Source organism: Gasterosteus aculeatus, chromosome 20, assembly GCF_964276395.1.
Source record: "Gasterosteus aculeatus chromosome 20, fGasAcu3.hap1.1, whole genome shotgun sequence".
Lineage (NCBI taxonomy): Eukaryota > Metazoa > Chordata > Actinopteri > Perciformes > Gasterosteidae > Gasterosteus > Gasterosteus aculeatus.
In genome coordinates this window covers 15,425-30,366 of record NC_135707.1, presented here as the reverse complement: position 1 = coordinate 30,366, position 14,942 = coordinate 15,425, and the positions used below count along the sequence as shown (strand labels likewise).

Below are 14,942 nucleotides of genomic sequence, written 5' to 3'. Positions count from 1 at the left end.
ATTCCCAGAAGAGACAAAACCCAAAAGTTGTCAGTAAGTGACTGAGGGGGAGGAGGAGGGTGGCGGAAGAGGATAAGAGAGAGAAAGTAGAGGGGGAAGAGTGGAGAGGGAGAGGAAGAGGAGGTGTGTTTGTAAGAAGTCCTTCACGTCTGTGACTATCGATCATTCTGGTTTGAAGTGATTCATTAATCCTCAATAGTTTGGTGTGTTTAAGTAGAGTAATGTATCTTCATCATCATCATCACATGTATATTTATCATGAGAGAAGATGTGTCTCAATTGGACGAACACAGCTCAGCAGGGACAGTGGGGGATTTGGTCCCCTTACAGTAAAGAAACATTTTAAAAGGAGTGGTAATTTCACAACATAATATCTTATAAATTAGCCTAATAATTAGGTATAACTATATTAATTATGTTTGCAGCGTCACAAGTTACCAAATCCTTAAATAGAATCGCAGCTAAACAATTAGCATTCATTGATGATGCTCTTATATCGAAGGGCGACTGTGGGTGAGTGGGGAGCAGGTCGTCCTCCAATCAGAGGGTTGTCGGTTCGATCCCAGGCTCTGCTAACCCGCATGTCGATGTGTCCTTGAGCAAGACACTTAACCCAACATTGCTCCTGTAGCTGCGACTACAGTGTGTGGATGTTAGTTACTGATGGCAGGAGTCACTGTGTGGTTCTCCTGTCATCAGTGTATGAATGGGTGTGAATGGGTGAATGATGTCATGTAGTGTTAAAGCGCTTTGAGTGGTCGGAAGACTAGAAAAGCGCAATGCAAGTACAGTCCATTTACCATACTAAACATTATAATAATTACTAGGATTATTAATAATCCACCTGTCTACCTATAGCAGCTTGATTTGATGCACCAAAGCAAATCATAATAAAGAAAAAACTATCACACATGCTAGTTTGGGTTCATTTATGATTATTGTTTTAAGACTAAACCCCCTAATATTATAATAATGGTATAGGGGAAGGGGAGACTCTGTATATTAATACGTGTATCTCTCATATTATATATACATATACACGTTTACAATTCAGTCCTTTCTGCGACCGTGGTTCCGCCCCGTATATAGAAATATAACGTTAGATATACACATACATAAATGCATGTAGCTCAGCGGGACGGATTAGGGTTACAATGACACAATGTTGCGTTCACGGTAAATCCATGAACGCAACATTGTAATTTATCAGAGTGACAGCGACGCAACATTGTAAACAAGCTAGCTACGTTGTGCTAACTTCATGCTAACTAATGATCAGAAATAGACGACGACATGTTGGGATCATTGTGCCACTTTGTCGCTGAGTCGTGTTACGTTATTGTTCACTAATAAGGAGTTAGTGCGGAGCAGAGCTCCATGAAGAGCACTAGAGTCTCTAACCCACAAGGCCTCTCTTCCTCCGGGGAGCTCGGCTCCTCCTCTCCCTCTCACACACTCACCCTGGTGGAGGTGATGTCCATCATAACCTCCTGGAAGGCGGCTGTCTCCTCGGCTTGTCGCTGCGTATGAAGCGCGATCTTCTCACTAAACTTTCGTGGGTTGGAAGCCCCGGCCCCGGTACCCGAGGTGGGTCCTGGTCCACAGCCGACTGAACCCGTCGCAGACATTTTCACCGAGCGAACGACTTGACGTAGTGGAATGATTTTTACCAAAGACAAAGGGGAAAGAGAAAAGCTCTCACTCTGCCGCTGCTTCTGCGAACAGAAAACCTCAGCCAGTTTTAAACAGATTAACAACAAAAAGGAGAAATCCTCCTTTGGTGTATTCATTTGAGAAAGTTTTAAAAGAGCCTGAATCCCGTAATAAAAGAATACACTCTTTAGATTGTGTACAACTTGTCTGTGTGTGGTCATCGGAGGGCGAGGTGAACGCCCACTTTCTCTGACAGACTGTTCACTATTTAAACTCACCATGTGGCTCATCTTATCATACACACACGAGCTTTGATGTCTGATGAGAAAGTGGCAGCGCGCCCCCTACTGGCGGCTCTTAGCTTCTGTATATGAAACCAAGCGAGTCAATACCCTGGGTTTATTCTATTGTTTTCCTTATTAGGCATAGAAGCATGGATCCAATGACGAATTCATTGGAGTAGTAGTTTATTATGTATATACATTTTTTTATTTTGAATGAAAATGGAAAGAAAGACCAGCTGATGTGGTGACGTCATCAAGTCAGCTGCTGTTCTGGCTGCAGAACGATCGTCCTACGTCCTAATGTCTCCGTGAGATTGGACTCCAAAGTCCGTTCTTAGCGTTCTATGTCTCGAGAAACGGCAGAAGAGAAGAAGAAAGAGGGAGAAGAAGCTAGTCGAACAGGCTGGATTTCATAAAAGTTTTTCATTTTTGAGAACCAGTGGAAACCGGAAGCGGGTTGCTGTCGTTCTCCTGTTGAAGAGGACCCGAAGAGGCTGATGAAGATCCGGAGAGGAGCCGGAGATGAACCGGATAAGAGTCTGAAGAGGAGCCGGACAGGAGTCTGAAGAGGAGCAGAGAGGAACCGCAGAGGAACCGGAGAAGAGTCTGAGGAGGAGGAGTCTGAAGAGGAGACGGAGAAGAGTCTGAAGGTCTGAAGAAAAGGAGTCTGAAGAGGAGCCGGAGAGAAACCGGAGAAGAGTCTGAACAGGAGCGGGAGCGTGTCAGCACAGTGAGTGTCCGGTCTTGGAGATCAGACATTAAATTCCACTGCAGTCAAATTGGTACTACAGTAAAAGTAGTTAACTATACTTTAAGTATTCCTGCTGCAGAATGTTAATTTATTAATATATATTGGAGCTGCAAAATGACCTAAGCTGTCAAATCAATGTAGTGCAGTAAAAAGTACAATATTTAAGTATCAGAAAAGAGTAATAAAGAAGCATAAAAATAATAAAATATCAAATGCAGATAAGCTCACTGCATCGTACATGTTAATGCACCAATAATTACCTTTTGAATGATGAAATACATTTAGGCTGTGATGAGTACTTTACTTTAAGTTCTTGGTAATACGTCAGTCTTTCAGTTCAATGCTGATTGTCTGATCAGAAGATGACCCACAGCCGCATAAAGTTTTCATAACTTCATAGACCAAATATTCATATAGCTGCAACTCTCAATTTTTAATTGTAAATGTATTTGTATTAGGTTGCAACTTTAAAAAGTCATTATTGTGCGGGAAAATCCATGTGCCTGTATGGATTTCCTGAAGTTAGAAATAGAAAGAACAGTGAGACCAATCCTGATATTATTGTGTGGTATCTATAAATATATATGTCTATATATATCAATGTCCATTTGAAACTGTAAATAGACAGAGAAACAAACTTTTACTGATCACATGTCAAAACTTTTTTCAATAAAAGACAAGAAATTACATGGAATGAATTTCATACAATACAAAATGTACTGTAAATAAACTAAAACTAAACTAGAGCTTTTCAGATTCTCTCTAAAGTGAATATCAAAAGAAAGTAGGTTGAAGTTAACAAAGTGGAACCTGTTGAACAGCTTATCAGCGTTCTATCAGTCAGACCGGTACTACCAGAGAGTGTGTGTGTGCACATGGTTGAGGGTGTGTACCTACCAGGATATCCTCCTCCTGTACTCATCTACAGTTTAGTTTTCTTGTGTTGCTGCACATTTCTGTGTGTGTCTGGATGACTGTAAGACTGATACTTTTCTGATTTCATTGTTATTAGATTCCTCCTCTCGTGATCTTGAGGCGACCAGAAAACCTCCCACTGGTATACTTGGTCTGTATGCATTAAGCGTGGTAGAATAGTTTCCAACCTCATAGCCAAGATCATTGTTAGGATTTTACAGTCCACATTAATCAAACTCACTGGCCTATAATTTCTAGGATCAGTTGGGTCCTTTTTAAAAATCAGGATATCTTTGCTTTGCTGAATCTATTTGGCAGCTCTCCCAATGAAACTGTCAGGATGGGAAGCCAGTTTATCTACAAAGATCTTATAATATTCCCAGGTGATTTTCCAGGCTTCATTAAACAAATGGCTCTATTGACCTCCTCCAATGTTATCAGGCTGTTCATATCATTCTTTTGATACACTGGAGTTTCTGGTAATTTTTGAAAGCATTGTCAAGTAGGTTCCCATTTCTGGATCAGACTCTGATTCATCCACCTCTGTATAAAATCTAGCAAAAGACTGATTTTCTTTGTATTCGTCACCAGTTTCCCATTTTCATTTTTGACAGCTGGTATAGCAAAGCACTCTCATAAAACGTACATTTCATCTGAATAGGGCACACTTTTCTTGTATTGTGTATATTTAATTTATTTTAAAGTTCAGGTTAATTTAGGTTGCACCATTTTTTAAGCATCAAGCCTGTTTCTTAGACGGTGTTTTTTCTTATTCTAATTAAGATGACACTCCATATCCCTGACTATTTTATTTTGCTTGTGTTTTCCTACTGGCATAAGCTATGATTTTGCCCCTTGCTAAAGCCTTGGCGGCCTCGCACACTGTACCAACTGTACCTCTATCCGTTGAACCATTGTTCTATAGGAGGAAAATGGCGAGTTCATCTGCCATTAATTTGCTGTATCCTGGGTCCTGGAAAATAGGTACACTATAACAAATGTCCCTGTTAATTTACAGTAATCTACTGGCAGCCACATTTCCTGTATTCTACTGTAATTGTACAGCATACCTACTGTGTATTTCAACAACAGCATAATACTGTAAAAAAAACACAGTACAGTATAGTATAGATTATTTTACTGTTCCTACCGTGATGCCCATGGACAGTTAATTACTGTAAAATGTTTTACAGTACTGTAGAATGTATATTTACAGTATGTTATAATTTAATTATAACATTACATTACATGACATGACATTACATATCATTTAGCTGACGCTTTTATCCAAAGCGACTTACAAAAATTGCATTCAACCATAGGGATACAAACTAGCAAGAAACAAGGAAGTGCAATTTCATCAAATAAGCCAATTTACAATTTGCGATGGATAAGTGGCATTATAAGTACAATTTAAGTGATAGAATTTGTTGGTCAAGGTAGAGTCTGAAGAGGTGTGTCTTTAGTCTGAAGGTGTGAAGGCTCTCTGTGGTCCTGATGTCTTCAGAGACCTCCTTCCACCATTTAGGAGCAGGACAGCAAAGAGTGGAGATCTAGTCGAGTGTTTTGCTCTCAGTGAGGAGGAACAAGCTGTTTATCACATGCAGAGCGGAGAGTGCGGGTCGGGATGTCGGGTTGGACCAGGTCCTGGATGTAAGCTGGACCCCATCCATTCACAGCATGGTACGTGAGCACCAGTTTTTAGAACTGGATGCGGGCAGCCAGCGGTAGCCAGTGAAGTGAGTGTCCGATGGAGGGAAGGAGAGAATTAGTTGGGGGTCATCGGCATCTGTGGTAGGAAAAGCCATGCAAGTGAATGACAGCGCCGAGAGAGTTGGTGTAGAGCGAGAAGAGAAGGGGACCCAGGACGGATTTAAAAGTCGTACATTTCAAAAGAACACCCCTTAGAATTGCCAACATAAAAAGGACTCAAACAAGCGATAGCCTTTCATTAATATACTTTTATCTTATTACTTTACTTTTAACATAAAACATTGAATGTATTACAACAAATGCAAACATATTCAACAACAAAAACATTCAAAATACTTAAATGACTCTCACCATGTGGTTCATCTTATCATACATACGCAAGCTTTGATGTTAACTTGACTTAAATAACTCTTCCATACAATCGTAGCACTGAACACATTCTCAACAATCTACAACCAAGACAAAGTCTGGAACTATATTTTTAGTGAGTGAGGGAGTGAGTGTGGGGGTGAGTGAGGGGACGGGTGAGGCCCAGCCAGTCGGTGAGGGGTGAGTGAGGGAGTGAGTGTGGGGGTGAGTGAGGGGACGGTTGAGGCCCAGCCAGTCGGTGAGGGGGGTGAGGGAATGAATGTCGGAGTGGATGGGGGGTTGACTGTAGCCCAGCGGGCAGGTGTGTGTGACAGAGTGAAAGAGGGGATGGGGGTCCAATGGGAAGGTGAAGGAGCTCGGGGGGCGCTCGTTGGTGGGGTTCCTGCCCGAGGTGGAAGCTCGGACAGCGAGGAGGATATGGAGGAGGGGGGGGTCTTTAAGGTCCCCCACCTGAAGAGGAAGACGAGGGCCAGCAGGGGAGGCTCTCAGGCAAAGAGGGGGGGCGGCGAGCGGAGGGGAGGTGGGAAGTTGGGAGTCAGTCCTCTTCGGGATGGGGCTCTACCGTCTGCATCTCCTCGGGTGGGACGGTCACCAGCAGGTACGGGGTGGGGCAGGTGAAGGAGTTCCTGCAGGCCACCAAGAACGAGAGAGGAGTGAAGCTGGAGGAATACTTCTCCGATATGGAAATGTTCGCTCGCTCTGCTCGGCATGGCAGCACCAAAAAGGGAGCTGGAAGTTTCACCCAGCAGGAGGTCTTCCGACTGAGGAAGCTCCTCCTAAAGATCACCAAGGAAGGAGGGAGTACTACTGGGACCGAGTGAGGCGTCCGTCCAGAGGAGGATCCTGAGCGGGGGGGCGGCCTACTGACAAAGAAGGAGATGCTGGAGGAGAGCGGCGGAGTCCAGATCAACTTTGATTATATTGTGCTATGTATATTCTATATTACATACCTGCTATATTGTGTTGTTGTTTTATATAAAATAAAGGTTTTCAAAAAATTTAAAAAATCTCTCTCTCTCTCTCTCTCTCTCTCTATGTATACATTAATGATCAATACATATATGTATCTATTTGGGGTCTCAGATCATGGATGCAGAGAGGGCAGAGCAGTTTCTCCATGGTGACGGTGTTGAGGCTCTAGATGGGTGGCAGCTCAACGTTCCTTTCTCCTGCTTCCAGAATACACTGCAGAACTGGGTCGTGGACCCAAACTGTGTGAGTCTGCTCGCCAGCAACAGTTGCATCATGGGTAACACAGGTTAAATATGACGACCCTCTCAATTCTGTCTCAAAAGCTGAATGACAGTGAGTCGGAGGACGTCCTTTCCGCCGTCGATCCAAACGAGGTGTTACCCAGAAAGCCGCTGGCTTCCCTCAGCTGTCAGCTGATCTATGACATCAGCAGCCTGGGCGCCGTGATGACTGAAACAGGACAAGAGGACGTCATCTCCATAGAGCTTGGTGAGTTTGGTTTAATTAATCTCAAAACACTTGGTCCAGTTACTCAGTCCAACATTAACCATACGGAGATTCTTCAAATGTCACAAGATGTAATACCGGTGTAATTCATGGCAGCCGAGTCAATTGATCAATGCAAACAATAATGTACCATATAATTTTACATTATGTTATACCGGCCTGCTCTACACTGTCACACCACTACCAATTTATCTTATTCATATTTTCCTCTTGTTTGAGTTAGTATAGTTATTAATATTGATTTTGGTTACTTTTCATACATGTCTATATTTATTTGTCTTTGTGCTGCTGCAACAATCCAATTAAATTTTAATTTGTCTTGTTTAAGTTCCAAACAGGGATATCTTGGTGGTAACTTTTGTTTGGCAGTAACAGAGATGTCACATCCTGTCCTGCACAGATGAGTGGCGCTCTCAGGTGTTGTTTTCTGACAACTGCGTTCTGAATCAGCTGCCCGTGATTTCTGCAGCTCCCCCAGAAGACCCTTCCAGTTCAGGCGGTGATCTGGTGAGACTTTGATTTGAATACTCTATGTACCTGTTGATGGTTGGGTGGAGGTTTGACCCGGGGGACTAACTCTTCTTTTATAGATCCAGCATTTTCAGTAGTTGGCCTTAATTAGTCTGCAAAACAAAATGATCATCTTCTCCCTCCAGTGTTCCCCTCAGATTCCATCTAACTACTCTGTTTTAATTATCATCGTGAAGACATAGCTAGTGTTTATTTTGTAGTTTGTGCAATACATTTAGATTATATATCCTGTGCTTTATTCATTTACTTATGTTATATTCCTTTTGTCTGTGTTTTGCAGTCCATGCTCTTTATATTAACTTAACTGCTATTGCAGCTGACACCAGATCTGCAGCTGACTGAGGAAGAACAGCAGGTACTGATACAAGAAGGAGTTTCTCTGCCCAACAACCTTCCTCTTACCAAGGTCAGACCTTTAGTTATCTCACTTAGCTTTTACACCCTAACCCTAACCCACGGTTACTGCATCATAATGAGAGACACGACAGAATCCATTAATCTTAACTATCTTAACTAGCCAAACTTCATCTACACATGGCATAAAACCATTGGTGACTGTAGAACTAATTAGGTTTACAAAGAAACCTGGATAATTGATTAAAAAATGTTTATTGATCAACACAATAATTCAATTATGATCCAAATAAACCATACAAAGACAATACAGAATAAATAAATCTAAGTTGCACAAACATAAGAAAGTATCCACATCCTATATTGCAGTTAAAGTACTAATCACTAATACTACAAGTAGTGGCCCTGCATTGAAAAATGTATCGAAAGTTATAAACAAAATGCAATTAAACTAGTAAAATGAATGGTAGAGTTTTATTTGATGTTTGTGGATAAATATTACATGTGACATCAGTCAGTCATTTTCTATACTGCATACCCTTTCACTGTCGTGGAGAGCCGGGGTTGATCCGATCCATGTTGCATTGTCAGATCATCATATGTTTGCTCATTCTACTAAAAAAAACACTTTGACCGAGTTACGCTCATAGGGTACCATAGCTTTAAGAGCTGCTGCTTTCATGTTGAATTCAGTTTATGGAGCTGCTTCTTACAGTTCAAATTCAGTTGATAGAGCTGCTTCTTACAGCTTAAATCAATTTCATAAAGCTGATCCTTACTGCTTAGAATCAGATTATAAAGCTGCTTCATTGCTGGTTGCAGTTGTTTTTTGGCTGTAGTTTTATTTTTCTGAACTTGCCGTACCCTGACCCTAACCCCTATACCATTTTTGTATTATTCTTTCCCAATCACCATGATAATTGTGAATTGTATGTACTTATTGTTATTGTTGAAATGATTGATGTTGACTTTTTATTTTTATTTGCAGGCTGAGGAGAGAATCCTGAAGAGAGTTCGTAGAAAAATCCGCAACAAGCAGTCCGCTCAGGACAGTCGGAGGAGGAGAAAGGAGTACATTGACGGGCTGGAAAGCCGGTAGCGGTGGTGAAATCTTACATTATACGATTAATCAGTTAGAAAATCAATACAAAACTAATTTGATAATCAATTCTAATAATGTCATTGTTGTGGAGGTTGTGTCGCTTGTTACAGCTGTATCACACGGATTTACACTACACAAGTCACAGATCTGTCCATCTTGGCACATCTCTTGTCGTCTTCTCTTTCCGTTGGTTGTAACACAGTTCATGTCACATCGGTTCCGCTTCATTTCTTCTTTAAAAAATTGCATTTGTTAGGTGCAAACATATGATATCAATTCAATCAATCAACTTTACAACTTGTTTGCAATTGTGTGTGTGTGTGTGTACAGGGCAGTTGCTTACTCATCTCAGAACAAGGAGCTGCAGAGGACAGTGGAGAAGCTGGAAAAACGCAATATGTACGAACACCTTTTTAGGGTTATAGTTAGGAGGTTATGATCATTCCATCTGGGAGAATCTGAGTCTGAAGATTTGGGCTATTTATTTGTTTTAGTTAAGTTTAATGGATTTGATACTATTATACTATTGTTTAGGTCAGATTACTAAGGTTATGATATAATTAATATATTTGTTACAAGAGACAAGATAACTAAACTATCAGGTGTTCTTTCTGTCCAGGTCTCTGTTGGCTCAGCTGGGACGGCTTCGGTCTCTGATCCAACAGACAGTCAGCAGAGGAGCTCAAACCAGCACCACCTTACTGGTAGGAAACTCATTGGGGGCGTGGGTACTGTATACAAAAGTCAGTTTGCATTTACAGCTTGTTTCTATTGTTTTGTGTGTTTCTGACCATCAAGCTTTTCTATTCCTAATAAACGCTTGAATGTAACGTTTAGGTGTTTTTTATAAAAGGATAAAACCAGGAAAAACCAAACTGACTCTCACATCCCTTAAAATTTCTTTTTGATTTTGTGGCTAACAAAGGATAGATCAATAATTGATTATTTCTTATACATTTTGAGCCAGATCCAACTGGAAACAGACGGTTTACACGCATGAAGAGCACAAGTATGAAGAGCACAATATTTCATGTCCATTATTGAAAGAGACACATAGTGTGTTTGGATTTGTGTCCTCAGTTCATCCTGGTCTCTCTGGGTCTGATCATCATGCCAAGCCTCAGTCCGTTCAGCCGCAACTCGTCTCCAGATGACGACTACAGACCCAGAGGAGGTCAGTCCTTTTCCGCATCACTTCCTGTTTTACGTCGTTTAAGGGGTAACAGAGGGTTAATCGGACTAGCCTTTGACCTTGGGTTAGGACAAGTCTAATTTAGAGAATGTCTTAAATAATAAAATTAATTTGTCTCTTTATTAGCACTTACCATGGCACTTTGTAGTTTGGCTTTGTTGAAGAAATGTACTTTCTTAAAGGGGACATATTATGAAAATTCCACTTTTTTACTGGTGTTTCTAATTAATTTGGGTATCTGTGTTGTCTACCGACCCCAAAACCTGCGATTTGTTATGATTCTTGTACGTCAGAAACGTCATGCTTGAGGGACTGAGAATGAACTTCCTTATCATTCTATCGTCACTATGAAACGGGAGTCCCTACATGGCCTTGGCCCCGCCCTCCGATCTCATAACAACACGGAGGTGAAAGGACGTACGGGCAGGAATCATTTTATTCTTGTTCAGGAACATAGTGCGAAGACCCTCCCTCGCTATCTCTATAAGCTGTAACGTTACTCTGGTATTAACCAGAACTCTTCTACCTAACTTGACTAACCCACAACAAGGGAACACCCGCCTCCCCTGATCTCCCCCAATCCCTGACTGCCCCATGCCTAGCATGTACAGTGACACCCCACGATTGGCTGGAATTGAGGGGGATGTGACAAACAGCAGACTCCTGAACAGGATTGCTACAATATGATATTTGCCAAAGCACTTCACTTGTTTTTGCAAACCTCCGATACACTTGGAATAGCTAGCCAGCAGCATGAAGCAAATGAAGCTGTGGTCGGCTGCACAGAGTGGAGAGGGGGGAGGGGAGTGCTGGCTCATTACCATTTAAAGGAACAGGCACTCAAAACGGGTCACTCTGTGGAGGGCTGTTTTAGACAGGGTAAAAGGGTGCTGTTTTAAATGTCCCTGTGGTATTTTGACCAAAGTATGTTACAGAAATTTCATTAAGACCCCAAGGAACCATATCAACTAGTGGTCAAATATGCATACGATGGGTACTTTAATCCATGTTATTCTTGGTGTCTTCCCTCGCTTGAATGCACTTATGTCGCTTTAGATGAAAACGTCAGCTACATATAAAATGTAAATGTAAACAGGTCAAACTTTTTTTATTGTGAAGAGTTAAGAGCTTTGATAAAGGTAATTTTAGGCGTATTTTATCTTTCAAAAGGAACCTGTTTTTGTTTAAATCAAGCACTCAGTTTGTTTGACCAATGACTGCTGATTTGTTAATCAGCTGTTGCTCAGAGCATATTTGTTTATTGAATGACCTTCTACGCGGAGCCATCATCACACCCCTGTCAGACATGTGACATGTGGACACACCATGCAATCATACTATTCGAGGGTCCGCTCCGTGTCGGGCCTAACAACGCCCCCGAACTAATGCATTATTGGACGATAAAGTACAGCCTCTCGTACCTTATTGCTTTTATGATACGGTTACCAGTGAAAGCATAATTAGTAAGTAAATAGCTGCCTTTCAGCACAAAATAGTATTAGCCACCAAACGTTGTGTATTGCATTTCAGTAGTTTAGAGATATAATAGTCTCCCTACGTACACAGCATTGTGTCTCGCACCATCTCATTCATTCACATCGCTCATGACGTCCAACTTAATTGTCCCGTTGCAAAAGCTTGCATTGCCCGAAACCGATCATTTGTGGGATTTCTGAGTTTTTTGCGGCGATCGCCACCGAGCTAAAACCTATAATGTCAACTAATGGGCGTGCAAAAGCTAACCTGCTACTTTGAGTGCGCAGGCATACAGAACACTCGGGTCCATGTGAACAGCAACTGTACATTATCGTTCAATAATGTACCCCTTGTGACTCACTCTCAACCAACCAGAACGCCGGATTTCTATTTACCCGTATTATAATAAGTAATAATAATATAGTTTTCCATCTTTGTAGTTATTTCCAGAAACATCCTGACAAATCCTTCCATCTCCCAGCCGACAGCAGAAGATTCACATGTTCCAACTGTGCAGTCCGACTCCTTGTCACCGCCCATTGAAGTCGGCCAATGGGGACTTCTGGAGGGCACCGCCATTCTCCAAGAACCAATAGAAACCCCTGAGGATACAGGCTTTGATGGGGCAACTCCTGAGGAAAGCCTATCGGTAAACCGCTCGGATCCCGTTTCCGGGCCACCTGAGCCGTTGGTTCTTGGTCTAACGTCGTCGGCAGGGAAAGTAGACGGGGATCCCCCCAAACCCTCCCACACCGACGAGATGTAGGTCAATGTGTCCAGCCACAATAAAAAGATTTAAAAAAAAATATGTACGTGGGTACATTCGTCTGGATTGTATGAACCTAAACCTTCAAAGTCTATAATGAAATTTTTTTCCAGCCTGGCTAATACTGTCATTGTAACTTTCAATTTACTCTTCCATCATAGAGAATTTGAAAACATGGTGATGGAAATGGGTTGTTTGTCAAAAACTTTTCAAATAAATGGCTTACAGAATTGATATCTGAAGCTTGTCTCATAATGTAGATGAAAGCCCACAGATTTAGCTATAGTAGGAAAAGGATCTACTGATATGTATATGTATGAGCAGAACGTGTGTGACTCAAAGACTGCATTATAAGGTGAGGCAGGGGGGCCCAATAGGTTGATTGCGATTGACCGGTCGATTGCCAAGACAGGGCCAGTAGATCGCCTGCCATTGATTAAAAACAATGTCATGCATGCACGGTCGACTGCGCAAGCTAACGGACACATTTAATTTCATTCAAAAGCAACCCTGGTTGACGCCAATCGGTGCAGTGAAAAGTAGCTCGGTAGGCAGAAAAGTGTGGGCACCCAAGGGGTAAGGGTTTTTCCATAGAATGTCCCCCCAAAAATGCTTATAACGGCAAAAGTCAGTCACCACAGCGGCGCTGTGGGACACCCGTTGAATGTTGGCTTGTCAGCTTAATATCAGGTGGTCAGACGGAAAGCCTGTGTACGGTGGATGTCAGCGTTTAGCCCTGTGTGGCGGCCCTAGGATTCAATCAAATTCAATGCATTTCATTTTGTATAGCCCCAAATCGCAAATTTGCCTCAGAGGGCTTTGCAGTCTGTACACATGTGACATCCTCTATCCCAAAATCCACACACTGGCACAGAAAAAACTCCCCCAAAAAATGAAAAACTCTTCGATGGGGGAAAAAGGAAAGAAACCTCAGTGAGAATGGCAGAGGAGAGATCCCTCTTCCGAGATGGACAGACTAAAGTGGATGTCATGTGTACAGAATGATCAACGAAAAAGATGTACGATTCAATCAATTCCAATGCCAGAAATGATTCAAATATTGCCAGTAGTAAGGCAGGTGTACGCCAGGACCACCGCAGGGACAACCACCATCCACAGAAACCTGTGGTGAGGGAAAGCACAAAGACTTCAGGAAAAAAGCAAAGTGGGTAATGTTGTTTTATGACGACAGTAATAGTAATGTGATTAATATTCATAGGAATAATTCTAATGGCAGCAGCAGTTATCAGCAGGGCTACGGCAGGAGGCAGGGTCCAAATAGAACCATGATCCATGTTATGGATCCATGTGCTACAAAACAGACATAATAATAATACAGGAGTCCTGCAATGAATCATACTTGAAGGTTTAATAATGAAGGTCCACCCGCCCCCAACGACTACTAACCCTCCTGTTAGTTCGACGTGTTTATTATCTGCCGGACCTTCTTGACTATATATTTATAGACTATATAGACTATAATATTGTCTGACATGAAAACGGCCCGTGAGGCAAAAAAGGTTGTGGACCACTGATCTAAACAACTGCAAACATAATGTTATCTGAATCATCAACATACTTCCTCATCAGTGGACAGTTGATGAAGACTGATCTGGGATCTTGATGTCAAGTAATGAATATCTTCTGCTGTCAACTATTGTGAGAGATTACAGGTTTTATTTCAGTTTCCTCACATAGTTAAAGGATTTTACAGAGCTAGGTCAATCATCCAACCATTAGCAAACCGCTTATCCTGCACACAGGGTCGCGGGCGGGCTGGAGTCCATCCCAGTCAACTTTGGGCGATAGACAGGGAACACCCTGGATGGGTCGCCAGCCAATCGCAGGGCTAGGTCAACGTGTTATCAATTATTATTGAAGATGTATTTTTTTATTGTTATAATTGTTTGTATCATCATTATATGACGTATCTAGGCCTCCTGTGTGAAATGTGACATAAATACAGTTGAATAAATAATATCATCACCAATGTGAGACAATTTCCTTTTCTTCTATCGATACAGGGCATGATTTGGACATCAATTGGCCTGCAGAGGTTGCACCATCTCGTGGTTGGTGTACCTATGTGCAGAGCAGTGGTGCGGTTCGAATGAGACCGGACCTGAGCTTATTGGACCGTGGGAAGCGTGCTCTGGTCCATTTAGGACACTTGTGTATTTTCCCATCAATAAAATGTGTGAAACTTTAATAACTCTTTGTGGGACCTGGACCGCCGTAATCCAACGCTCAAAAATCTGAGCTACTGGGACCCTCTACAGGCGTACCTCGGGCCCACGTTGTACACCTGTGCATTTCTCCTGTCAATAAATCACTTTGCCCAAAGAACAGTCAACAAA

The 14,942-nt window shown here is 42.0% G+C and overlaps 2 protein-coding genes across 10 annotated transcripts in view; one reads left to right on the top strand and one right to left on the bottom strand.

The window, feature by feature from the left end:
- LOC120809993 (CREB-regulated transcription coactivator 2) overlaps window positions 1-1,863 on the bottom strand; it is a 28,411-nt gene extending 26,548 nt beyond the window's left edge. For all 6 annotated transcript variants that reach the window (XM_040164171.2, XM_040164174.2, XM_040164175.2 and 3 more), the window contains exon 1: window positions 1,461-1,863. In XM_040164171.2, coding sequence (XP_040020105.2) covers window positions 1,461-1,790 — 330 coding nt within the window. In that variant the 5' untranslated portion in view covers window positions 1,791-1,863. The remainder of the gene's footprint in view (window positions 1-1,460) is intronic.
- An 86-nt stretch (window positions 1,864-1,949) lies between these two features.
- On the top strand, window positions 1,950-14,942 carry creb3l4 (cAMP responsive element binding protein 3-like 4). 4 transcript variants are annotated; one of them, XM_040164183.2, is made up of 11 exons: window positions 2,181-2,667; window positions 6,769-6,900; window positions 6,981-7,146; window positions 7,565-7,671; window positions 8,012-8,101; window positions 9,038-9,144; window positions 9,482-9,550; window positions 9,771-9,855; window positions 10,232-10,325; window positions 12,260-12,581; window positions 14,610-14,942. In XM_040164183.2, the coding sequence occupies exons 2-11, from the start codon at window positions 6,772-6,774 to the stop codon at window positions 14,614-14,616; spliced, it is 1,176 nt and encodes a 391-aa protein (XP_040020117.2). In that variant the 5' UTR covers window positions 2,181-2,667; window positions 6,769-6,771; the 3' UTR covers window positions 14,617-14,942. The 4 variants fall into 4 exon arrangements, with proteins under 4 accessions (XP_040020119.2, XP_040020117.2, XP_040020120.2 ...); XM_040164186.2 differs by having other exon boundaries at window positions 8,012-8,050; window positions 14,610-14,797; XM_040164184.2 differs by lacking the exon at window positions 2,181-2,667 and adding an exon at window positions 6,189-6,615.

Coding starts and splice junctions, on each gene's coding strand:
- creb3l4 (XM_040164183.2), top strand. CDS start 6,772: ATGGATGCAGAGAGGGCAGAGCAGTTTCTCCATGGTGACGGTGTTGAG. Junction 6,901..6,980: donor GGGTCGTGGACCCAAACTGT/GTGAGTCTGCTC, acceptor CTGTCTCAAAAG/CTGAATGACAGTGAGTCGGA. Junction 7,672..8,011: donor CCAGTTCAGGCGGTGATCTG/GTGAGACTTTGA, acceptor CTGCTATTGCAG/CTGACACCAGATCTGCAGCT.